The sequence below is a fragment of the Hydra vulgaris genome, chromosome 06 (genome assembly GCF_038396675.1).
Source record: "Hydra vulgaris chromosome 06, alternate assembly HydraT2T_AEP".
NCBI classification, from domain to species: Eukaryota; Metazoa; Cnidaria; class Hydrozoa; order Anthoathecata; family Hydridae; genus Hydra; species Hydra vulgaris.
This window is the reverse complement of record NC_088925.1, coordinates 24,087,501-24,113,737: the sequence shown is the minus strand read 5'-3', so window position 1 is coordinate 24,113,737 and position 26,237 is coordinate 24,087,501. Positions and strand designations below refer to the sequence as shown.

At 27.8% G+C, this 26,237-nt stretch overlaps 3 protein-coding genes across 4 annotated transcripts; 1 reads left to right on the top strand and 2 right to left on the bottom strand.

The window, feature by feature from the left end:
• Window positions 1-1,858: 1,858 nt before the first annotated feature.
• On the top strand, window positions 1,859-13,713 carry LOC100209915 (uncharacterized). Of its 2 annotated transcripts, XM_065799661.1 has the most exons (5): window positions 1,859-2,105; window positions 6,943-7,110; window positions 9,957-10,066; window positions 12,975-13,122; window positions 13,349-13,713. In XM_065799661.1, the coding sequence occupies exons 1-4, from the start codon at window positions 1,892-1,894 to the stop codon at window positions 13,119-13,121; spliced, it is 639 nt and encodes a 212-aa protein (XP_065655733.1). In that variant the 5' UTR covers window positions 1,859-1,891; the 3' UTR covers window position 13,122; window positions 13,349-13,713. The 2 variants fall into 2 exon arrangements, with proteins under 2 accessions (XP_065655733.1, XP_065655732.1); XM_065799660.1 differs by having other exon boundaries at window positions 12,975-13,581.
• Window positions 13,714-22,718: 9,005 nt separating this feature from the next.
• On the bottom strand, window positions 22,719-26,000 carry LOC136081742 (uncharacterized). Its single transcript, XM_065799659.1, has 2 exons — window positions 25,375-26,000; window positions 22,719-22,856 (listed from the first exon to the last, which is right to left on the bottom strand). The coding sequence occupies exons 1-2, from the start codon at window positions 25,718-25,720 to the stop codon at window positions 22,789-22,791; spliced, it is 414 nt and encodes a 137-aa protein (XP_065655731.1). The 5' UTR covers window positions 25,721-26,000; the 3' UTR covers window positions 22,719-22,788.
• LOC136081741 (uncharacterized) lies at window positions 22,851-24,773 on the bottom strand. The gene is made up of 2 exons (XM_065799658.1): window positions 23,996-24,773; window positions 22,851-23,765 (listed from the first exon to the last, which is right to left on the bottom strand). The coding sequence occupies exons 1-2, from the start codon at window positions 24,357-24,359 to the stop codon at window positions 23,644-23,646; spliced, it is 486 nt and encodes a 161-aa protein (XP_065655730.1). The 5' UTR covers window positions 24,360-24,773; the 3' UTR covers window positions 22,851-23,643.
• Window positions 26,001-26,237: the final 237 nt, after the last annotated feature.

Here is a 26,237-nt window from a genome sequence, read left to right as displayed (position 1 = left end):
TATCATTTGATAAAAATGTATTATTGAAATGAAAACTAACAAATTTTATTTATAAAAAATAGAAATATATATTATTATATATTTAATATATATAATTATATTTAATATATATTATTATATATTATAAATACATATTATTTTGTATTATTGATATATAATTTATGAAGTTCCTTAAGATTTTTAGAAAAAAGTTAAAACATGCGCTAGCGAATTATGGCACCGCTATGACGATATTCTGGGTCTGGTTTTAAGACCGTGGATTCTAAGGCCGCGGCTATCTTAATGACTAATTGTTAAGTTCTAATGTCCTTACGGAGAAACTCCTATCGAGTATAGAAAAGCGACTCTTGGATTTTAACTAAATGCAATGTGTCATTTTTTAACTATCTAAAGTCTTAAAGTGATATTTACATATGATTTATAGCTATTTTCCGACATTTTACAATATTTTGAACTGTATTTGGTTATATAAACAATATTTGATTATACTATATCATAATGACACAAACAGTCTTTAATAACATAAAAACTAGGGTTTTACTAAATCTTCTAAAATTTAATCAGTATTTTTCAAATAAACTAAATTTGCTTTATTAATTTTTTATGATTATAAATACTTTATGTATATATGAATCAAATGTAAGTATAAGTAAGATGCCATCAACTATTCTTTGCATTAATAGCCATATAAGTTTTTTTTTTTTTATACATTATTGCAATATTAATTTTCGTTAGGATATATGACGCTGAATTTAAATTTATACATTATTTTAAAATAATTTTCATGCATATTTATTACGATGCGATGATGTTTTTTGATGATAAATTATGAATTTTGTAGATACAAAAACAAGCAGAACAGAATGTTGTTCACAAACAAACTGAACATTTTTATTAAATGTGTACATATTGTATCGTAACTTTAAAACTACAAATTTAAGTTTAAAATATATATATATATATATATATATATATATATATATATATATATATATATATATATATATATATATATATATATATATATATATATATATACTTCTAACTTTTCTTGTATTCAATTTTAAAACCTTTTTGAATCTGGCCTTGTAAGCTAGAACCAAATCTTGTAAAAATAAAGCAGAATTATATCTTATTTAAAATAATTGTAAATAATTTTTTTTTTGATAGTTCCTGAGCTGATATATTTTGTCTCTCTGCTAAAAGTTGCACATCCTTTGTAACCTGTATTTAGGTGGGTAGAGAAACTTTTATTCCTTCTTGTTGGTTTTAATTAATGCCTTGCTTTACCCATGGCTTTCTCCATCTTTTTCATTCAAAGCACTGATTTTACTATTGCAAAATATCACTAATAAGTATAATTAACAAAGATAAAAAGCAGCAAAGGTAGGGTTGTCTAGAATATGAGTCTGGAAAATTTCCATCTTTGAAATATACACAAGTTTAGTACGAACCCTGTATTTTAATTTGTATTTTATTAATTTGTCATATTTTTTTAAAAATATTTATATTATATTTATATTTGATATTGAGGATGTCAGGAAAGAAAGTAAAGTGTTAAATTTTTTTTATGTTTAACTCCTTATTTTTTAATATACAAAAAATTATCAAAGTTTTAATTCGCAAAATTTGAATAATGTTACAGACAAATTTTGAAATGAATAAAGTGTTACAATTGCAACAGCAATTTTAAAAAAAATAATTTCTATTAACTCTGAATGTATTTTATTTGCTGTTAGTTGTTAATTGTCAAGTAATACTTTATTGGTTATAAACTTCTCCTCATTTAATAATCTTTTTATGCTACATGTAAAAAATGTGCTAGTAATTAGTAGGGTTATTTTTTTTTAAAAAAAATCAGTTTTACATTTGAAATATTTTAGAACATAAAATGAATCTTAAATTTCGAGTATTGACAATGACTTTCATGTCTTTTGCCCTTATATTTTTGTTGGTTTCAACAATGAGCACTGGATGGAGAATGGACACTGAAAGCAGAATGAATGTTTATACTACATTTGGAATGTGGAGAATTTGCAGAGATATTATATTTGGTGCAACTGTTGATCACAATTGTTTGAGTTCACTTGCAAATGCAGCACCAGGTTTATTGCATTAATTTAAAATAATGATTGTCTTATTATTATTGTATATATGTATATAGAAGCCTCGGTGGGAGTAAATGAGTGCAAGAGCGGAGGATAGCTCTCCTAAAATAAACATGGCAAGCCATGCGAGCTGCTTCTCTAAAACAGCTTTTTACAAAAGGTTTTGGTTTTTGCACAAGTTATCTGTTTATTCATTAAAACAATTGCCTATTAAATACAATATTTGGTTTTATACTTGTTACAAGCATATGTTTGTAACAATAATGCTACAAGCATATGTTTGTGACATTAACGTTGCAAGCATATGTTTGTAACATTAATGTTACAAGATATGTTTGTAATATTAATGTTACAAGAATATATACATAACATGCGTCATTTATTGTGCCATGAAAAAATCCTTTAGATGAGCGTTGACTTTGGCTTTTCACACTAGCTATCCATTTATTTATTAACTTATTATTATTACTTATTTGATAAAAATTTTGGCAAAGAGATACAAAAGTTTTTACTGCTTATAAAAAAATGTTTTATTTTTTCTTATTACAATAGAATACAGGTGTTTTAAGAATTATTACAACAATTAAAAATTCTTCAATAAAAGTGAATAATATATAAAAGGGTAGCCGGTTCTAGACAAGAATTCAGGAAAGCCTTTCTAGGAAAGAAACATGAAAATTCTTGCTATGTTAGAAAAAAACATGATTATTTTTTAGGATAGAATAATTGAAGGATAAAAAAGAAAAAAGAAATACATATATCCTTACTGGCAAAGAAAAATGAAAAACTTGCTAGCAAAGACTTTTTTAGAATAGAAATCGCACAAGTAAAAGTCATTTTCTTTCTAGCAAAGAAAATTGGAAAAACGTACTAGCAAAGAAATTTTAAAAACGTGCTAGCAAAGAAATTTTAAGAAAGAATTTGCGCGCAATTTGGTAATTACAGTTATGATTTTTAATTGAATAAATATTAAATAATTATAATCACATTAATTTTGCAAGTTTTTTTGGATTAATGAAATAAAATTCTGTCGTAGCAAGTTTTTTAGATTTATTAAATAAAATTCTTTCCTAGCAAGTTTTTTGCATTTATTAAATAAAATTCTTTCCAAGCAAGTTGTTTACGTTTATTAAAAAATATTCTTTCTTAGAAAGTATTTCAAGTTTCATTTCAAAATTTTTGCCAAAAAATATTCTTTTGTAAAAATTCTTTTCTAGTAAGGTTTCTTTATTTCTATCATAAAACATTCTATTCTGAAATTATTCTTTCCTAGTTTTCTATCCTCATTTTATTCTTGTCTAGCATGGCACACCTATAAAAGTAATTAATATATAAAATATAATTTATTACATAAAATAAAAAATATTCTGCAATAATTAGTGTAATATATTTATTTTTTTTTATCATTTAAATGATTTTATATTTTATTAATATAATATGAGTTTTATATATATCATAAATATGAGATTTCATATGTATTAAATATTATAAATTCTTGTCAAATGACAAGACAAAAATGAACTATCTATTTTAAGATATATTTTAGAAGATCATTATGCTATTATAGATAATTTGGAATTCATTTATATTCAAATATATCTATCGAGTAATTTTAACAATACCTATTACTGTTGCTTATTGTGAACAATCATTTTCAATATTGAAATTAATTAAAAATTATCTATGTTCTGCAATGTAAGAGGAAAGACATCAGGATTAGCAATGCTGTTGATAAAAAATGCAACCGCCAGAACAGTTGATTACAAATATATTCATTTTGATATTATTTATTCATATTCATCAAAAAATTCATATTCAAATGAAAAATATATTTTTGTCAAAGTCAATCTGGGTCTCAAAAGAAGTGTTTTTTTAAAGAGATTTTAGAAAACATAAATTTTTTGCTTAAAATTTATTAACAAAATAAAAAATTATGAAAAAATGCTTAACACTATCAAAAGACTTTTAACAAAATGTTTCTTAGCAATAATATAAAAAGTATTCATTTTTATTAAAAAACTAATATTATTTTTAAAATTTTAATGAAAATAGGCTTCTTTTGAGACACATGTTAACATACTTTAGAATAATTTTTTTGTTTGTGAGAATATTAGGGATTTTATCCTGAATATCTTTACAACTTGACGTGATGGTGAAAAATGAGTAGCATAAATGAGTTGCACTCTTGCATAATATATGGTTCATATTAGGAGCTGATGTAAATATAACTCTGTTTTGTTTTCTAAAAAATAGGCATCCAAGATAGCCAACTGTTGTTTATTTAAGTTTAGATGTAGTATTTTTTGAATCGCAGTCATTAATTTTTAGTTATTTTATTAAGATCACTTTTTTTATAGCTGTTTCGAAAAATGTATTAAATAAAACACAGATTTTATTTTCATAAAAAATAACGCTTGCTTAATGAAAGTTTAATTAAATGGTGTATATCTACCAGAGTTAACTTAATCCTAGTTTTTAAATCCTCAAGACTATGATAGGAATGTTGTCTGAACCACAAGCATATTGATCGATGATTGATCAATATGCTTGTGGTCCACACAACATTCCTGTCATAGTCTTACAAAATTTTTCTTCAGAACACTCTTCAATTGTCTCTAAACTATTTATTAAGTGCTTGACTATTTAGTTCAATTTTCTCTAAACTATTTAATAAGTGAATTGAGTCTGAGTCTTGTTTTTCTGCCTGCTGGAAAATGGCATCTGTTATTCCAATTTTCAAAGGCTCTAGTGAATATTCGACCGCTCCAAGAAACCCTGTTTCAAAGTTTTGTGGTGGCACAAAACTTTGAAACAGGGTTTGACAAATGTGCAAATGTTTAGTGTTAAATTGATAGAAAAACAAACACCGAATTATGAGGTTTTGCCAATTGTTTTTAAAAACAAACCTTTTATTAAAGTTGTGATCGAAGCAATTAAATTAAAAACAAAAAAAATAAACATTTTATCATTTCTAATTAAAATAATTAAAATAAAATTGGCTAAACTTTCTTTTGTTTTTTCATATTTTTAAGCTAATGTTGGCTAACTCAGCATTTGTTTTTCTATCATTTTAACACTAAATATTCACACATTTGTCAAACCCTGTTTCAAAGTTTTGTGCCTACCTGATGCCAACCTAAAACAGTTTTTTGCTAACCAATATATATATATATATATATATATATATATATATATATATATATATATATATATATATATATGTATATATATATATATATATATATATATATATATATATATATATATATATATATATATATATATATATATATATATATATATATATATATATATATATATATGTATATATATATATATATATATATATATATATATATATATATATATATATATATATATATATATGTATATATATACATATATATAAACATATATATACATATATATATACATATATATATACATATATATATACATATATATATACATATATATATATTTATATATATATATAAATAAATTGTTGCCTTTGGGAGTACATTAAGGTAAAATAATTATTTCGCCAACAAATACGTCACTTTTAATTACTTTTGACTTTCATCCAACATTTCCATGTTGTCAAAAAAGTAAAACCATTAATTTAATTACAAATTAATTATTTTTTAAAAAAATTGCAAAAACGCAAATTTAATTGACCAGAATGTTTTTAAAAACATTCTGAATCTTTTTAATAATATAAACAATGTTTTTATTTTTTATTTTTTTTAATAAAATGTTTTTTGTTTCGTTTTTTTTAACTGTAAATCATGAGCGGAGTGTTGCTACATCGGCTATCTTATAGCCTGACTCGCAATGGAGTGCTGCTACATCGACTATCTTATAGCCTGACTCACAAGGGAGTGCTGCTACATCAACTGAGGGTTTGGTTGGGGCAGGCAGTCTATCAAATAATAAAAAGAAAAATTCTGGTCTTGCATTTTTTTATTTTTGTGTGTCAACAAAATACAGAAAACCAGTTAAGAGTTTTTTTTTGCTGACCTAATGCCAACCTTTAACAGTTTAAAGTAGGCATATATATATATATATATATATATATATATATATATATATATATATATATATATATATATATATATATATATATATATATATATATATATATATATTAGGGTGTCCCAAAAAACAACATTTTTGAAAAATATATGCATGTGTTAAAAGTATGTCAACCTGGTACTCAAATGAAGCAAAATTTTAAAAATAATATTTAATTTGGAAAAATTTTAACTTATTTATCAAAATTGTCATAAAAATACATAAAAAATGCATTTTTTTGTTTTTTTTTTTAAAAAACGTAATTTTTCATGTAATAAAACCAAAAATAACAATTCTATATTTGAAATCTATATTATTTTTGAAATTTTTATATAATTTCGCTTCATTTGAGTACCAGGTTGACATAATTTTGAAAATTTTTTTTTTTGAAAATATTAGGGACCCCTTAAAATATTTTTTATTCAAAAAAATTTTAAATCTAGTGTTTTTGTATTAGATAGAACACAATAAGGGGGTCTCTGCATATATTTTTCAAAAATGTTGTTTTTTGGGACACCCTTAAATATATATATATTATATATATATATATATATATATATATATATATATATATATATATATATATATATATATATATATATATATATATATATGTGTATATATATATATATATATATATATATATATATATATATATATATATATATATATATATATATATATATACATGTTATGTTTGTATTATACATCAAATTAATAATGAAAAGAAATTTATTATGTTTTTATTTTATTTTGATAGCTTGGTATCAAGTTGTTCGTGCATTTATGATAATAGCTGTGATTTTCAACTTAATTGCTTTCTTGCTTGGATTTAAAACATTATCTTTGGCCCCAGCACTTAAGCATCGTAATGATAAGCCACCTGCTACACCAATGTTAATACCGGCCTTGTTTATGTTTTTAACAAGTAAGATATTTTGAATGATTTCATATCAATAGAGTTATTTATTTTTTAAGTCATTTTAAATTTACTTTATTTATATTTATTTTTGCTAATAAACTTTTGAAAATTTTTTTTTCAAAATTTACAATTTTGTAAATTTGTAAATTTTTTCTTAAATTGACAAATTTTGATACAGGTTAGTTTTTTAAACAATTTTTTTTTTTTTTTTTTTCTAAATTGGTGTTTTTGAATGTTGGTTTATCCATTGCTTGACAGTCATATCACTCCAGCTTCTGTATTTAAAGTGATTTCCTGCTTAGACTCTTCTACAGTCTGTGGTCCGGACAACATACCCATTATAGTCTTGCAAAACTGTTCTCCGGAGCTGTTGTCTATACTTTCAAAACTATTTAACAAGTGCTTATCAGACTCTTGTTTTCCAGCCTGCTGTAACAATTCAACCAAAAACAAGTTGTAACTTATTTTTGGTTTAACTGTTAAAATTATATGTTCTTTAAAGGAAAAAACTTTACTATAAGCCATATTTTGTAACAAATATTATTTTGTTCTATCAAAACAACTTATTGAGCTGGGGTTCAAGTTTAGCAAGAGTAGTAATTTTGATAATACAATTTGATAGCTAGAAATGAGTTAATAAATTTATTTATAAATAGTTAAAAACAGAGAAGACCAGCATGCTAAACTTTATTGAAGGCTTTAGAAATGTTGAGAGCGATACCCCTAACCTCTCCACATCTGCCTGATGCACGATAAACTTATCAGTTATTACCGTTAACAATTAGCAGTAGAACGAAAAGATTAAAATCCATACTGATGATCAGATAGTAAGTTTTAGATTCAAGATGAGAGATTCGGTGTTTGTTAATTAAAGACTCAAAAACCTTGCTTATGATAGGAAGAAGGCTAATGGGATGGTAGTTAGACAAGTCAGATCGCTCTCTAGAATTTTTTTATAATACTAATAACAGATGCCGCTTAACAGCAGGCTAGAAAACAAGACTCTGATAACCGCTTGTCAAATAGTTTTGAAAGTATAGACAACAGCTCTGGAGAACATCTTTGCAAGACTATATTGGATATGTTGTTCAGACTACAATTTGTAGAAGAGTCTAAGCAGGAAATCACTTTAGATACAGAAGCTGGAGTAATACGAATGTCGAGCAATGGATAAACCTGTTTGTCATTAGTTTGTGATTAGTGGAATCAAGAGATAAGATTGATGAAAGTTCTTAGGAAACAATTCAGTTTTGTCTTTAGGTGAGGTAATAAAATCTGAACCATGCAAGAGAGGTGGAATAACAGATTTTCCCTTATACAGACACTGTTAAAGATTGTTAAAGATTCTCCAGAAGTCTCTGGAGCCTAATTTTTGAGATAAAATACAAGATTTTGTGACCTAAAAATTCCAGGCTTTGGTGTTAGACTAAACCTTATTTACAATGGTTTCCAGCAATAGTAAATAGATGTCTGTTTTCTGGAGAATAGTTTTGGCGATAGATATGGAAATAATAGTTACAATTAGAAATTGCAGTAGCACAATGAGAGGAAAACCATGGAAAAGAGTGAGGCTTGATATGAAATTGTAAAAAAGGAAAGATCCCATGCCAGTTTGAATCCAAGAAGTTACATAAGAACCACATTTTTCAGTAGAAATATGAAAAATTTCTACCCTAGAGCCATCACGAAGAAAGTCACAGAAAGAGTCCCAGTCAGCTTTAAGGTAGTTGTAAGAGGTACGATGATAGGGGGATTCTGATGAAGAAGAATGAAGTAATAGTTTTTGAGAGATCAAACCAAAACGAAAAATAAGCAAATTCATAATAATGTAAATGCCCAGGCCAAGCATGTGACTATTGGGGTCTTTACAAATTAATGGATGATAACCATCAACACAATAAGATAACAAAATGAGACAGCTGGACTCAAATTAGTTCCACAAAGAGCAAATAGGTCTAGTGAACTTTGCAAGAGATATGGCTCAACAGAAGGAAAGTTACTTTGAAGAACACAAATATAAATGAATGATAGATTTAAAGAGCTTGGTGATAAAAATGGTTTTTTGTGTATCATAGTTTTTGATGCTTTGGTCGTTTTTTAAATTGGTTAAAGTACTTGACTCAAAGCACAAATAGTACTCAGTACACTAACAGCAATTGCCTTATTACTACTAACAAACCCTAAGCTGTAACAAAGTGCTCTCAATGTGACCTCGACAATGCGCACCAAAAGTACAAACAGGGACACCATCCATGCGCAACATGGCACTGTTAGAACTCTGATATTTTACAGCTGTTAATGGAATCAGTCTCTCTGAGAGCTACCACAGAGTTACGGAAACCTGACTACCAGCCATCCTTAGAACCATTAAAATGAGTTTTAGAGCTGTACCCTCATTAGGAGATAAGAAAATGAGTTGCCTAGTCATAAAACAGTGACAAGCAAAACCCATGCAATGAGTTAAGAAGATCCAGGAGCCCCAAGGCAGAGGGTGTGTTCAATCAGAGTTGGTTCTCCTAGCCTTTGCATAAAAAAATTTCCCAGCCTTAGCCTAATAAAGCATATCCTACAAAACAGAAGGATATATGAAGTTTCTCCGCGCAGCGGCCTCATCTGTAGTGGCCTTCTCGGCCCTGAGGAGGTGAATAACAAAAAAAAAAAGTTTAAAAACTGATTGAATATATTCAATATGAAGTTTAAAAACAAATTGATTACCAAATATTAATAATTATATGTGGTTGATGTTTATTTATGGCTTAAAAAAATAGCTATGATTTAACCAGTTTTGGAGTTTTAGTCAGACATTGCTTATGTTTTTTATTGTTTCATTTTTTATTGATGTCTATTTTTAGCATTGTTCTCACTTTTGGGCTTGGCTACATTTGGTGTTGCAACAGCAATGAATGAAGCTCTCTACTTTCCTGAAAAACTACCTCCTACTTGGGCAAATAGTTGGGCACAGGTTTGTTTTTATTAGCAATTATGTCAAATTTTTAGTCATCCTTTTGTATAGCATATCTTTAAGTTAAAATTTAAATATTATTATTGACAGTTAAACTTTTTTTTCTGACAATATTTGCATAATTTATTTAACAAAGATAAATGACTAATAAAGGTCTGTTTGGGGTGAATCTTAAGTTTTTAGAGTATTGCTAAGTTTAATATATTCAAATAAAGAGAAATACTATTAAAGAACAAACAGGATTCAAGTAGTGTATTATGTGTGAAACCATATAATTCAGCTCAGTTCATGTCATTATACATGTAAAGTTTAAAACCTAATGTTCTTATGATGTTTACAAACATTATGAAGACAGAACATCAATCATCACTAACCTTTAAATCATCAAATGCATATAAACTGCATATAAAATGTTTTCAATGCTTTTAGTGATTATTTTTAACATATGTGAGGTTACTACATGGGAGGTTATATAATTTGTTGTATTTGTCTAATTGTACATTGAGTTTATATGCATGTTTAAGATTAGCATAGTATTGCTTTTAAGTCATTTTAATGTATTGATTTTTTGTCATATAGTATTGATTTAATGTCATTTTTTAGAGTGTTAAAGTGTGAATTTAACATAGCATTTTAGCATATAACACTATGCTAAATTTGTACCCAGATTCTTTTAAAACTGAATGTTACTGAAAAACAGAGCTTTAAAAAAAAAACCATAAGCACATGTTATCATTTTCTGTTGTTTCAACTAGAACACTTTTAACTTCTCTTTTTTTAGTTTTTGACATTTAAACTACTTAGATGCTTTTTTGCATCCCCTTAAATGCAGCATCCATATTAATGTCCAATGTGCTGTAATTTGTTTGTTGTATTAAATTTTTCTGTTGAACCTTTCACAAAAAAATGAAAATGCTTGTAAATTTGATAAGATATTAAGTGATTTACTTAAATACAACAGTAAACATGTGTATAAAAAGATAACAAAGTAGCAAGTTGAATTAAACTTTTTGCTAAATAAAAAGCATTAAAAGGTTAAACTGTTAAAATACTATAAATAATTTTTATATTTTATATAATTATTATATATAGTTATAACATAATTATTATATATGATATAATAACTGTTATAGTAGTTTAAATCGTTATAATTATATTATAACAGAGTTGTTAAATTATCAAGACAGTCTGTAAATACTTTGCAAATTAAAGTAATCAGCGATACTAACATGAATATTAACACTTTTTAAATGGGTACTCAAACAAGCGCAGCTATTTGCGTAGCAGATATATATATATATATATATATATATATATATATATATATATATATATATATATATATATATATATATATATGTATGAATATATATATATATATATATATATATATATATATATATATATATATATATATAAATACTTGATGGTTTTTCAAAAAAAAAAAATTAAGCCACAAGTAAAAAAATCATTTTTATTTCTTTAAAACCACAGTTATTTTCAGAAAAAAAAGTAACAGAAATCTTACTTAGCGTTAAACTTAACATAGTTAACATAAAAAGTTTGTACAAGAAACTACGACCAGTTTAAAATTATATAATTTGTCGTAATAATTTATTAAATAAAAGTTAAACAAAAAGTAGTTAAAGAAGTTACATGTAGTTTGTAGTTTTCTCGCATGAATAAAAATAAAAAAGTACATTAACTAGTTTTAACCAGAGGCAGAAAAAAGTAACAAAATTTTGTACAAGTAAAAGTCTGTTACTTGAGTGAAATTTTACTCGAGTACAAGTAAATGTTCCAAGTCAATAAGTTTACTCAAGCAAAAGTAAAAAGCGAGTAAATGTAATTTGCATTAGCATGCATTAGCGTCAAAGGGAAATAAATTCTTTGTATTTTTTGATGAAGTAAGATGACCTCATATAATATTGTTCTGCATTTTAAAATGTTTCTTGTTGGATTTTCATTAATAGTTTTTAGACCTTCAAAGTTTATAACGCTTCAAAAATGACAAAATACAGAATTTTTTTAAGAATGGTTTGTGAAGCTAAAACCGACTATAATTGCAACTTTTGTATAGTGTTTCTTCATAAGGGAAACTGTTTTTTTAAATACCATGCTTTAGAAAAGTATTAGTGAGTGGTTTTTCTACGAAAGTTTAAAAACAATAAGATATTTTTTATATAAATACAAATTTATCAATAGAGTTTTATTTTTTGAACAAAATATGCAGATAATTTATTAAATAGTTTTCTTAAGAAATATAATATAACATGTAAAATATAATAGATAAAATATCTAACATAAATAAAATATAATAAATAAAACATAACAAATAAAATATACAATATATAAAACATACAGTACAGATTCGTTCAATATATTATAATACATAAAATATAATAAGCAAAATATGGTATATAAATATACAATATATAAAATATACAGATAAGTTCAATAACCAAATATTTTATAAAACAAAATACATTAGTTACGCGTCTTAGTTACTCCTGTTTGACTACCTGCTCAAATAATTGTCATTACACTTTTGGTTGTGGTTTTTCAAAAAAAAAAATCGGACAATAATACCACACCCACTGCTAAACAGCAGTCCGCGCAACGGGTACTAATACCGACCCTCTCAAAAAGTATTAACATTTAGTATACCAAATATACGGCAAAGTAAACAGTAAACAGTGTAATGTATTCTATTATCAATTTTTGTGGTTTTTATGGCCATATGTATTTGGTTTTTATGGTATTTTGTTTATTGTTTATATAGTAACTAGTATATTTTATATGTTAACATATGTATTTGTTAATATGTTAATATGTGAATGGTTTCTACGGTAATATGTGTTTGGTTTATAAGGCGCAAGCCGGGTTTTACGTGAACTTTTGTTTTTAGGTATGGGCAAAGTTAAATAGTTTACCGTCGGATCGACCTGACCTTCGTGAAATTGTTTCAAAATATGGGTATTCGTTTGGTCTTGGATGGTTAGGATTCATTCTTGCTTTGCTATCAGGTGTTATAAACATTATTGCAAAATCATAAGGTATCTCTATGTATTTGCTAAAGTTTTAAAAGCTATTTATAACAAAGGCTATGTTATTTATATTCATGATGAAAATATTTTTCATGTGCTTCGGGTACTATCTTTTCTATACGATTTTTGATTCTTTTTTACTGGCGTTGGAATCTGCCAACGCCTTTTGTTATTTATTACACTTTTTAATTTTGCACAGTGTATTTACTGATTTTACCTATGTAATAAATTTAAGGTCCGTTTCCTGTTATGTATATGATTCAAAAACGAAGCGGACTTTTTGAAAAAGATTTTTGTTTTTTATTTTGTATAAAGGTGTTTACAACTCGATTATAATTTGTATAAATTTGCTTAGTTAACATTTTAACTCAAAACTAGTTAATATACGTTTATTCTTGTATTTAAATAAAAGATAAATTAAGGCTTTATTTTGAATTGATTTTGTTAAAAAATAAATTGTAATTATAAGAGAACCTGTTTTTTTATATTATTTCTTTTTTAAATTGTAAAATGTATTGGTGTGGGTTTTATTAAGTTTTCATATATTTCATGCAAATGCCTTTTGTACAATAATGATCTGAATGATAATTTTACGTATAATCTGTTTTTAATTATTTCAAATAATCTTATTTTGAATCGCATCATTAAAGACGTGATTCAAACACGTTATTGATTACATATTGCTATTTAGTTTGTTGTTCAATTTTAACATAGAGTATTGCAATTGAATCTGTCGTCGACAGAAGAGGGTGACGGAAACAGGTTTTTGTCCCTAACCCTCATATCATTTTGTTTCTATTTTTACCCTGACCCCGATAAAGTTGTTCCATATTATATTTGTTTCTGCTTTATCCTCTTAAAGGTTATCCCTGTTCCCAGCGAGATAAATAGGTCTTTATCCATTTTTTTTTTTTTATGACTCCCTTTCCCCCCCCCCCCCCCCTCCCTCTCTCTCTCTCTTAAAAGAAAAAAAGAAGTTTAATTCTAGCTTTATCGTAATTATTTTTTAAAAAACAAGACTTTTCAAGATTGCCGACTTGATCTTGTATTATTTTTTATATTCTTGATAAGGAATCGTCCATAAGTTACGCCTCGCAATTTTTGGTCATTTTTGACCCTCTTCCTCGTCGCAACAGTAACAAGTCCCATATGAGTCGTGACAAAACCACTACTCCCCTTTTTCCCTTTACGGGTATTATCTTTTTCCGGATCTTTTTCTAAACTATGTTTTTCCGGATATCTAAAACGCATTCCAAGCATACAAGTTTAGGTATCTATTTTTGTAATAAATTTCTTTTTTAAGCTTTTTTACTCATCACTCATACAAAACTAAGAAAAGTTAGAAACAATTCAACTAAAAGCAAAATTAAGAGGAAAATGTATTCCGGATTTTTTCCCGATAATTTACCCAAACAATTTTCCGGATTTTTAAAATTTGGTCTATGATTAATGCCTATAGCGTGACGTAATTTACTGACAACCCCTAACTGAGGATGCTGGAATGCATCGTTGTCTTGTAGCGACGCCAGAGTCGCGGTTGCACTAAATTAATTTATTATTTTATTTAAATGTACTGTCTTTGTGCGGGTTATTTATATTTTACGTCAAAAAACGGGAACAACAAATTAATAAACGTTATTGCACAAAAAAAAAATTTAGTGACGCATTAACGTCTAATATGTCATCGTCTTTGCCATAGCTGAATTAATGTTTGAATGATGTTATTGTTTATTTTTGCCCCGGCATCCCTGTTTATAACTAGAGAAAGCCGTCTATCGTATTGTTTTGATTTTTTTTTTGTTTATATTTGATTTATTTTAAAGGTTGTTTTACTCAGTTTCATTTTGAATATTTCTAAAACTAAAATATAAAAATAATTTACTCTTTATTTGAAATATTTACTCTTTTTTATTTAAAATTTTTACAATTTTTTTTTTGTTATTCTAGAAAGTGCTGGTAGTAAAATAAATGAAAAATACTTTTTATTTTGGTGAGGTTTCAACATTTTATTATAACTTTTAAATTAAAAACCCCTTGAAGTTTTTATTTTTAACATTTAATAATACTTTGTAAATTTAACTTCAAATAAAGTAAATAAAAATTTACCTAAGAAAAAAAAATGCTTTTTTTCTTTTTGTGTAAAAAGGCACTTGTTGCCGATGTAAACACAAGAAAAATATTTTCACGAAAAGACCCCGGCTAATGTATTTTTTTACGCTAATTTAATATCTTTTTTGCGTACTCTTTCTTGTTAGGTTGATTATGATGTAAGTGAAACAGATTTTTTAAACGAATTTTTTAACAGACTTGTATATTGAAGCAAAATCAAGGAAAGACCAAATTTTGCGACTTTGTTGACTTATTTCAGGATTAAGTTTAATTATATAACAAATCTGTCGCGCGTTAATCACAGAAAGACAGCAAAACGCATTTATACTAAAAGTTTCATCTTTATACTACATTTAAATTTTTAGCAGAGATATCACGAATATTCGGTGATTATTCGGTATGTTGTGTCTACTTTTTGTCCTTGGTGCGCTACTCTATATGTTTATGCAATCTATCAAGATGTTAATCTATCAAGATAAATGTGTAATTTGTCCTCCAGAGAATATTTAGCTAAAAGGTATTCCAAAAATAATTATGTTAAAATATGTACGTTAAATGTAAGCTATTACGCTATGTGTTCATGGTGTTCTGCACATGTATGATATTTATTCATTCAATAAAAATGTTTCATACATGCTGGTGACTATTTATAGTTAATAGGAAGTTGAAAATTGAATATAAAATACGTATCACATGTTTAATATTCGTTATTTCATTTGTCCTAGATTTCGTGTTATTGTTGTGTCCTTTAGAGGTATGACAACTAACATTACAATGATAGTTATTGTTGGCCAGGGTATAATGAACATTTACCAAAAATATTAGCTTTTTAGCTTCAAAATTGGCGAAGATATGATTTTTGTCTCAAAAGTGACATTTCTGGACCACTGTGCGTCTGTATGATATTTTGTTGACTACGTCATATTTCCGGTAAATGATCAGGTCTGTGAATTATGAAAAAACGAAAAAAATTAAAATGATTAATTTTGTAGCATCATAAAATATAAATGTTTATAGCAAAAAAACCCAGACCGAAGATTCTTTTTTTTTTTAAATCTTCTTAAAAACACAATCGCTTGTCCAAATTTTTAATAAGATTTTAAAGAAATACATTTTTTAGGTGAAATGAGCATTAAAGTTTAACAATTTGTTCTAGTATTTTCTGTCAAAATTGATAGACATATTGTGTTTTGATAACTTTATATAGTTAACTACGTCAGAACCGATTAGAATTAGGATCAATAGCAAATTAAGGAATTTTTTCGAAAGATTTTAACTAAATTCATGTTAACGCCGATGAGCAGAATTGATCTAAAGACTCTAAAATGGTGTTCTTTAGATTCACTATTTCGGGTAGTAAAAAGTTTTTGAAAATTGTATTAAAAAAAGAAAAGTTTCTTTAAATATCAAAAAAACCTAAAGCAAAAAAAGTTATACTATTTAGTAATAGTAATAGTAATAGTTAATGCTGGTGAGATAAAGCGCCAGGCAATATCTATGACAGCCGGTATATATTAATTACAGTTCAGTTTTTTTATAAAAAAGCGTTAATAATAAGCTTTCTTGATTTTCGTCTTGTTTGCTAATGCTTTTAAATCAACCGATTGCAAGTTTGATTTAAAGCTGTTAAGTGTAATTGATTGAACGAATTCTGCTGGTAGACTATTCCATCCATAAACGACTCTTTTGCTGAAAAAATATTGCCTTTTCATACAATTTCTAACCAATTCAGGTTTCAATATATGTTTTGCTACTCTAATGGTAGATGCTGGACCTGATGAGGAAATAAAGTTCATTTCTTGATTTTGTTTAATATCAATCTTTTCAATACCTTTAAATATCTTGAATTGCTGGATCAAGTCACCTCTTAGCAGCCGAGTCTCTAAAGTCGTCATATCCAAAATAATCTTTTTTCGTACTCAAGATGTCTTAGTTCCGGTATCATTTTGGTTGCTCTTCGTTGAACTTTTTCTAGTTCAATAACATTTTTTGTATAATACGGACTCCATGCTTGAATAAAAAACTCTAAATTTGGTTTAACATACGTACAATACAGTGTTTTTATTAGATCTTTATCCGTGTACTTGAATGTATTATTTAGTAGTGAGAGCATACTATTTGCTTTACTGGCTGCATATTTTACTTGTTTGGCCCATTTCAAATCACTTGATATATAAACACCAAGATCTTTTTCTAGTTTTGACTTTTCAATTTCCATTAATGTATTGTTATTAGTCATAAAATAAGAATATTCTTTATTATTTGAACCAAAGTGCATAATTTTACATTTTTCAAAATTTAATCCTAATTTCAATTTTGTAGACCATTCTTCAAGTTTATTAATATCATTTTGAAACAATTGTGAACCATTTTGAGAAGAAATAGGTGCAATTATCTTATTATCATCAGCATATAAACGACATTCATTAATAAAATTTTCTGGTAAATCATTTATAAATACCAGAAAAAGGAAAGGACCTAAAACAGACCCTTGTGATACGCCACTAAGGACATCAACCCAATCTGTCACACTTTCACCTAAAACCACTCGTTGTTTTCTGTTAGCTAAGAAGCAGACTATCCACTTAAGAAGTTTACCAGAAATACCATAAGTCAGTAACTTGGATAATAACTATTCATGCGAAACACTATCGAAAGCTTTTATAAAGTCTGTCTACAATACATCTATCGGTGTTCCATTAAATGCATCCGTTAAAATATCTAGATATTCTAATAGGTTTGTTTTAAAGCTCTTGTTTGAACATAATACGCTGATAAAACCATGCTAATTCCAAATAAAAGAATTCGAATAATTTGTAAATCGCCTTAACTACACCGAGTGGGAACAGATAAAATAATTCGACGGGTGTTCGAGTTATCGAGTTTTTTTCTATGTGAAAGTATTAGTGAGGGTCGAAGGGAAACTCAAAAGTAGTTCGAGTTATCCGGGGGTCGAGATATTTAGATTTCACTGCATGTCGTAGTCAACAAAATATCATACAAACGCTATAATATTTTAAAACTGTCTTAACTACACCGAGTAGTGGTTAAAGCACTTGCTTCATAAGCAAGAGATCCACGGTTCAAAGCAAGCGCTGGGCTTATCTCTTTTTTTTTTTTTTTTTTGGTTTATACTTGTTAATCGTTGTACAGCTTTAAATAACCAATAGTAAAAATAATAATAAGAACTTACGATGTGGCGCTCGATAGGTAATACAAAATTGATTAAAGTTTGTTTGACAAAAAGGTTCATTTAAAAAGTTATTATTTCTCATTAAGTTATTATTAATTTAAAATATATTATTCAAAATATATTCACTGATTGGTTTAAAAGAAAAAAAATCTTTAAAGGCAGCTAAGGATAAGTTATTTATCCACATATATACAAAACATAAAATATTAAACACATGTAATTCGTGTATATTAATAACTCTCAATTCAATAAAATAATGCTTCGAATGAGATAAGCAATTTGCAAAATTGATTAAACGGATTGCACGTTTCTGATGGAGACAAAGACGTTGAAACTTTTTTCTGTACTTCCCCAAGCCATATTGGCATAATTTAAATAACTATGTATAAATGAGTAATAAAGTTGGATTAAGACTTTCTTATTGAGATAGATTCGTGATTTATATAGAATCCCCATGTTTTTAAAAATTTTCGTTCTTAAAAAATGAATATGGTGATTCAAAGTAATTTTTAATCAAGATAAACACCTAAAAGTTTTGTAACAATATCTTTTTTTATTTCCTTTTGATCGATAAAGATTTGAGGTAATATTGATGGGAGAAATCGCTTTTTTGTAACTGAATGAAATAAAAACCATTTTGTTTTATTAGTATTCAAGGTTAACTTATTACACTTGAACCAATTAGATATAGGTCTGAGTTCTTCGTTTACTGTTTTAAAAAGTTCAGCGATATCATAGTTTGAAAGGAATAAGTTTGTATCATCTGCATACATAATGCTTGTTAGTTTTGAAGCTTTATTTAAGTCATTTATATAAATTAAAAAAAAGGAGAAGTTCAAGAATTGAACCTTGTGGGACTCCACCAATTATTTCGCGCCACTAATAAGAAAGGAGGCGTGAACTTCCTATTTAAATGCTCTTCCGTGGTGCTCTGTGACAATATCGCTAGGTCTTCTTGGGACATCTAAAACAAAATTTTTTTTAAAAGTTTCATATTTTCTTTAGATTTTTGTTTTTTTTTGCTCTCTGTGTTTTAAATAACCTCTTGAAATTTGTTTTGGAACGTACTTAAAAAAAAGGAGACCACTGAACAATGCGAATTTTATAAGAGGGAACTAGCATAAGTGCAAAGCAGTTGCTAAAACTGGCATAAGTGCGAACTGTGATAAGTGCGCCAAAAGAATTTGCAAACATTGGCATACGTGCAAATTGGCGTAAGTGTGAACTGCTATAATTGCAAAGGAGAAAACTGGCGTAAGTACAAACTGACATAAGTTCGAATTGACATAAGCACGCCAAAAGAATACGCAAACATTGGCATAAGTGCAAATTAGCATAAATGCAAAACAGTTGCAAAAACTGGCATAAATGCAAACTGTAATAAATATTGACTTACATGTAAACTGGTATATGTGAGCCGAAATTTTTTTTTCAAAAACCGGCGTAAGTACGCAAAAAGAATATCAAAACTTTGGCATAGGATTTGCACTTTTGCTAACCTCTGCAACTGCTTTGCACTTATGGTAATACGCACGTATGCCAATTTGCACATATGCTGATCTTTGCAAATTCTTTTGGCGCACTTATTACAGTTTGCACTTATACCAGTTCACACTTATGCAAGTTTTTGCAACTACTTTGCGCTTATGCCAGGTCACACTTATGCAAGTTTTTGCAATTACTTTGCACTTTATACCACTTATACCAGTTATACAAGGGAAAATCTTCAAAAGTTACACAAAAATTATATATCAGGCACTTGAAAACAAAATCTAAAACAAATCTACTAATATACAAAAGTTAAAAACTTCTATTTGCAAAAATTCGTAAAAATTAGAAAAACAACAATTACTCTAATCTAATTATTAAATATAAAAATGACTCAAAACATTTATGGAAAACATTAAAAAAAAGATGCCTGCATAAATATCCTACCAAAAATAATTAAAATAAACAACCTTTGTAAACAATTCGGTTTGGTTCGTGAACCGAATAAAATAGCAAAAAAATTTATTACATACTTTACGGGTATTGAAAGTAAAGTTGCTATAGGATTTCTTCTACTGATATTTCCTTTCATGATTTTAAAAAATCAATCAATAAATCACCTTTTTACTATGATTTATTGCTAGATTTATCAATTGAATAGTTTGAAGGAGCTTTAAATCTCTAAAAAGAAACAAAATCGGCGCAGACTAAATAAACAGCAACATAATTATAGATTGCTATAAAAATTTGAAAGATATTTTAAAAAAAGTCTATACAAGAAAAAAAAGCATCTATACAACAAGGGGTTTTCTTCTGACCAATTAAAAATCGCCAAAGTTTTCCCGATTCATAAATACGGTGTAAAACCAAATTAGGTCCAAGGTTTGACGCCAAGTCTAGCCCAATAACCAACGTTTGTAAGGTTTTAACTTCCTATGTAAATGCTCCTCCTCTATGCTCTGTGATAAGATTGTAAGGGCTTTTGGGAGCACCTTACTAACTACAGAAGAAAAAAAAAACTAAAGAAAATATTAAAATGACAAAATAACATTTAGATATAAAATCATATTTTCTTATTTTAAAAAATAAGAAAATATGATTTTATATAAAACACATTTTGTTGTTAGAGCAATTCATAGTTTAATTAAATTTATAAAACTTTTTATTTTTAACTTTTTATTAAGTAAAAGCAAATAAACAGTAAAAGTAAAACAACGCAAAAATAAAAATAAATTTCTCAAAAAAAAGATTATCATTTAAAATAACAAAGTATATGTACATATGTTGATTAATTATGTATTAATAATCTACAGTAATTAATTAGTTAATTAACTAATAACTATTGATCTTTACTTTAAAGAAGCTTTACTAGAAAAAATTTAGTTCATTTTCATTAAACGAAAGTAATTGCTTAAGTTTTGTTTTAAAATGGTTTAGGGAATATTTAGTTTTCAGTTCATTATTTAATATTATGCTCCAAAACTTTGGTCCTCGGTTTACAATAGAGAATTTTGTAGTGGAATAATAAGTTTTGGATTGAATGTAGTTGCATTTCGAAAATCTAGTAGGGTATATGTGATTAATTTTTTCAAAAAATTGAATAAAATAAGATTGGTAATATATTTTTATCAAGTTTGAACGTGAAAATAAGAATATGATAAAGATTTAGTTTATATACATTTAGGAGGAACAATCTACGTTTGAAACTATCCTTATAACCTGTTTTTGTTTGCTTAGCAATTTTTTTATTTTCGTCGCCTTAGTGCTGCACCAAGCAATGTTCGCATAACTTAAGCAGCAATGAATAAAAAAAAAGTAAATGTTTTTTAAACAAGATTGATTTAACAACTGCATATCCATGTGTCGGGTCTTTTTTAAGCACGGTTTTAAAAAAGTAGAAATATAAATAGCTTTATTAAGATACTGAGGGTTGAGCGAGTGTTTAACACAGGGCTGCAAACGCTGCCTATTTTTTCCATTTTTTAAGTAATTAAACTCATTTAAAAAAGTAACATTGTTGACGTCAACTTGCCTTGACCTCCCCCTCCCCTAATCAACAATAGTAAAAAAATTTCAGACTCCTCCCAATTTTGTTGACGAAATTAATGAACAGCCTCTAAAATGGTTGCAATATGTTTTATTTGATAGTGATTGTTTTCTTTTCACCACGTTCATAAAAACTCAAAAATTTATCAATTTAAAAATTGCCAAATCTTTTGTAATAATAAAAAGGTATCATCTAGATTTTCTTTACGAATACATACTAGAGCTGTGCGAGATTAGATTTTTTATCTTCGATCGAGTTCGATCGAGATTACAAAAAATTCGATCGAGTTCGAGATTATTAAACAAACTAGTAAAAGTGTACATACAATTCATTTAAAAATGTCATCATTAAAAAACCATGCTTACCCTAATGCTAAAAGTCTACACATTTTTATGAAGAAAGGTAAGTTTTTCTACATGCTCTGATAGAAGACTGCAGCGTTTAATAGAAACTATGTTCCCAGATATTGAGTTCAGACGCTCTGAATTGACACTGGTCGCTGGGGTTGCCAGAAGTGATTGAGCAAGAAAATCGACTTTTATTTAACCTCCACCATGTCAGTGGAAAAGCATTGCGCCCAATTGCCATATCTTTCAAATATGTCTTCACATCATCATTAACCGCACTCGTACTTGACTCATCAGCATCAGCAACATTGTCGTTGGTTGCAGTTGCTGTCATCATGTTATCGAGGGATTCCCACAAGCCTGTTGATTGTGTTTCTAGTGTAGACTCCGTCTCTGAGTGCTGAGACTGGACTGGTTTTGGTCCTGAACCTGGTACTGTTGGAAGTTCATTGAGTAATTCACGAAGCTTTGATAAGTTGGCCGCCAGCTTCTCAGGTTACTTGCAGTAAAGTGACTTGTACCTGGGATCTACCAGTGTACAAACTGCATCTGGCTGAATCTAACAAAATATTAAAGAAACTGTCAAATAGTTCAAGGAATATAGATAATTAGATATTAATATATTAGAAAAGTATGACCATCCCAACCAGCAACGATGTACCGGTCCGGCAATGGCCCAGCGCAGGCTGTGGAGGTGGCTCGCATCCGGCTGAACAGAGCTGGGCCAGCGCCGATTTGCTCACTGGCTTTGTCATGGTCCGGCACTGGCTTGCCAGTTCAGGCGCAGTGCTGGCGTTTCAGTGGTCCGCTACTAATAAGCCAGTGATGGTATATCAGCGGTCCGCAAACGGCAAAGCCGTAGTTAAACCCAGGTCCATAAATGGCTTAGAGCAAGCTTAACAATGGTCTACCCAAGGAGCTTTAATAAAAACCAAAGGAGCTTTAATATACATCTTTTAAAATCAAACCAGTTTAAACAATTTGTAAAGTGACATACAACCAGATATAAGGAAATAGATTCCCGTATCACATGTACATAAATAGATTGCGTATCACACGTACATAATAAAAACATAACTATAATATAAAAAACTGTAACAATAATAATACACGAAAAAAAAAATGTTATGAATATGAGAAACAACTTATAAAATGTTTCTGAAGGAACTAAAAAGTAACAGCATTAAACATAACTAATTTTGAAAGTCGTCTGAGTACAAAAGTGACAAATGATGCAATGAAACTTCCGCTGAAGTTCTAGGCGCTACTACAGGTTGTTCTAAGACTGCTGATGAAGATGTAGGCATTAGTTCATGATGTTCCAAGCGAGTTTTCCTGATAGATTGTCAAATTGCTCTTTGTTTTCTACCCCCATTTCGATCAGCAGCTCCTGCTAAATAGTGGACCACAGCTTTCTGCACATCACTTTCTGATACACCTTTCGTTGGTGGATTTCTTTGTAATGCTCCTGCAAAAGTTCATCATAAAATTATACAGTTATATTCAGACTTTCTTCACATTATAATCGTAAAATTTAATATTACTAAATAAAATATTTTTATACACTAAATATTTCTAGTAATTAAAATCTCTTTTTTCAAATTGAATAAGTAATTTTTATGGATTGAACAACTGTTTCTGAAGTTAATGTGCTAAATTATAAGTGAACGATATTTAAAAAAATCAAGTTTCGCTTACTTTCCAGAACTTTTCGGCATTTCAAGTCACGAAAGGGTTTCTTTTCATTTTCACCAAGTCCGGACCAATTCAAATATTTTACTACGTCATTTTCCATTAGAGAGGAAACCATCCTTTTGATGGCTTCCTTCAGATCATGACCACCCTTTGTAATTTTTCTCTCAAAATATTTTCCATAGAATTGCTCATGATAACAACATATAATTCTTATTGAACTATATTTTTCCTTTAAATTTGCTCGCCATACTATTTCTTCTTGTTTTTCACAAGGAAGATCTTTAAATTGAACAAAACCTTGTTTTCTTGAAAATCCAGTTTTGTGGCAATGAATGTTAAGACTTTTTCCAATGTCACATTTCTCCATATTAATTATTTTTATTATTTATTACCTAACAAAATAATATAAAAACTATAAAATTAAAAGTAATTCTTAAAGAAAATACAAACAAGTAAATACCTTTAAAAAGAACAAAACAAAACTTATGTTTGTTTTTTATATAAAAGGAGGTTTTAAGTCACCAATTTGAAATAATGAAAAATTTTTTTTTTTCAAAATTAAAATTAAATTGTATGTTTTTGCATTATTTATTCATTTTATGCAAAAAAAAAAAAAATCTAGGGAGATTGGGGGAGGGACGTAGGGGCCTCCCGTGGGAGGGGAGGGTATCTCCCTTCGCCCATGACTATAAATATCCTAAACTAGTCAATAAATGACACTATTTGATGTTTTATTCAAATAAATGTTTTACAAAATATTTTAATTGCTTTTGTTACAAAATTTAAATTTTTCTAAAAAGACACCATTTTTAAATGCAAATTTTGATCATGTATTAGAGAGAATCTAATTTTTTTCAGTAGACCTAAGATGAAATAATGATATACAATTAAACTTTTTACTCGGGATTTTGGGCCACAGTCTTCATTTTACCTCCAAAAATCACTAATTTACAAGTCAATAATTTTGAACAAAATTGGATGAGGCATTTCTTGAGATAATCGAGTCTTAAGAGTGCTATTTTTGGATTTCTCAAGTTAAAATCTATTAGAGTACCAAATTTTAGGAAATTTCCCCAAGCCATTATGAAGATACTGTATGTCAAAGTTGCTTTGTTCAGAAAATCACTAAAATGCTGAGTCAGCATTATTTCAAGTGATGATATCTCTGGAACCCATTGGTATTTTTAACTAAAATTTTATTTTAGTTAAAAATAGCAATGGTTATTTTTAACTAAAATATCAAAAAAATATCAAAAAAATAATAACGCAGTTATTATTTTTTTGATATGGACTGCAAGTGGTGTAAAAATAAACAAATTCTGAGACGTAAGGGTGTCATGGTCTGGATGGTTTCATATATTTTTACCCTCTAGTAATAATACCTTCAAGCTGCTGCAGCTGTTTCAGGTCACACACAGGAAGATCAAGAGCTTCAAAAATATTTCCATCTTCTTGTATCCCACCTTGTGACAAAGTCTGCAACATAGTAGTGTTGTAGTTGGTCTGCTTCTGAAGATTAGTTACTTGGCCTTTCAGTTTAACTAGAAGAGTAAATATACTAGCCACGGTTGCAGGTGTTGCAGATTGTTGACAAACCACAGTTGTAGGTGTTGCAGACTGTTGACTAGCTACATGTGGTGTAGATAACACAGAACCTCTTTCAATGGCTACAGAGAGAGGCTGTGAAGTTGATTCCGTTATGGCTTGCTCATTGACAACTGGAGACATAGGTGTTAAAGAGCATTGAATTGACACAGGAAATGGAGGTGCTGTAGGAGCTGGTTTGTGAGATTTTTTTTTCGAACGACTGTTGCTCCCTTCTGCAGAACCTTCCCTTTTCTTAGAAATTTGGCAATGGGGTTGTTTCTGTTTAAGAAGTTGCTGATAATCCTTGTCAGAATACTCATCACTATTATCATTGCCATCTTCAAGATATTTCTGAATACTAAACACACTCAAAAAGCAAAAATAAATTACATGAAATGCAATATTTTTATATACTTGGAAATTTAATTACATTATTTGTCTTCTAACACATTTAAAACAACAACTATTTTGTTTAGGTAATATTAACAAATATTATATTAATATATGTATATATATATATATATATATATATATATATATATATATATATATATATATATATATATATATATATTAGGGCCATGCTAATCCTCAATTTTGAATCGAATTGGAAAAGTGATTCGAGATTCAATTTGAAAACAAAAAATGATTCGAGTTT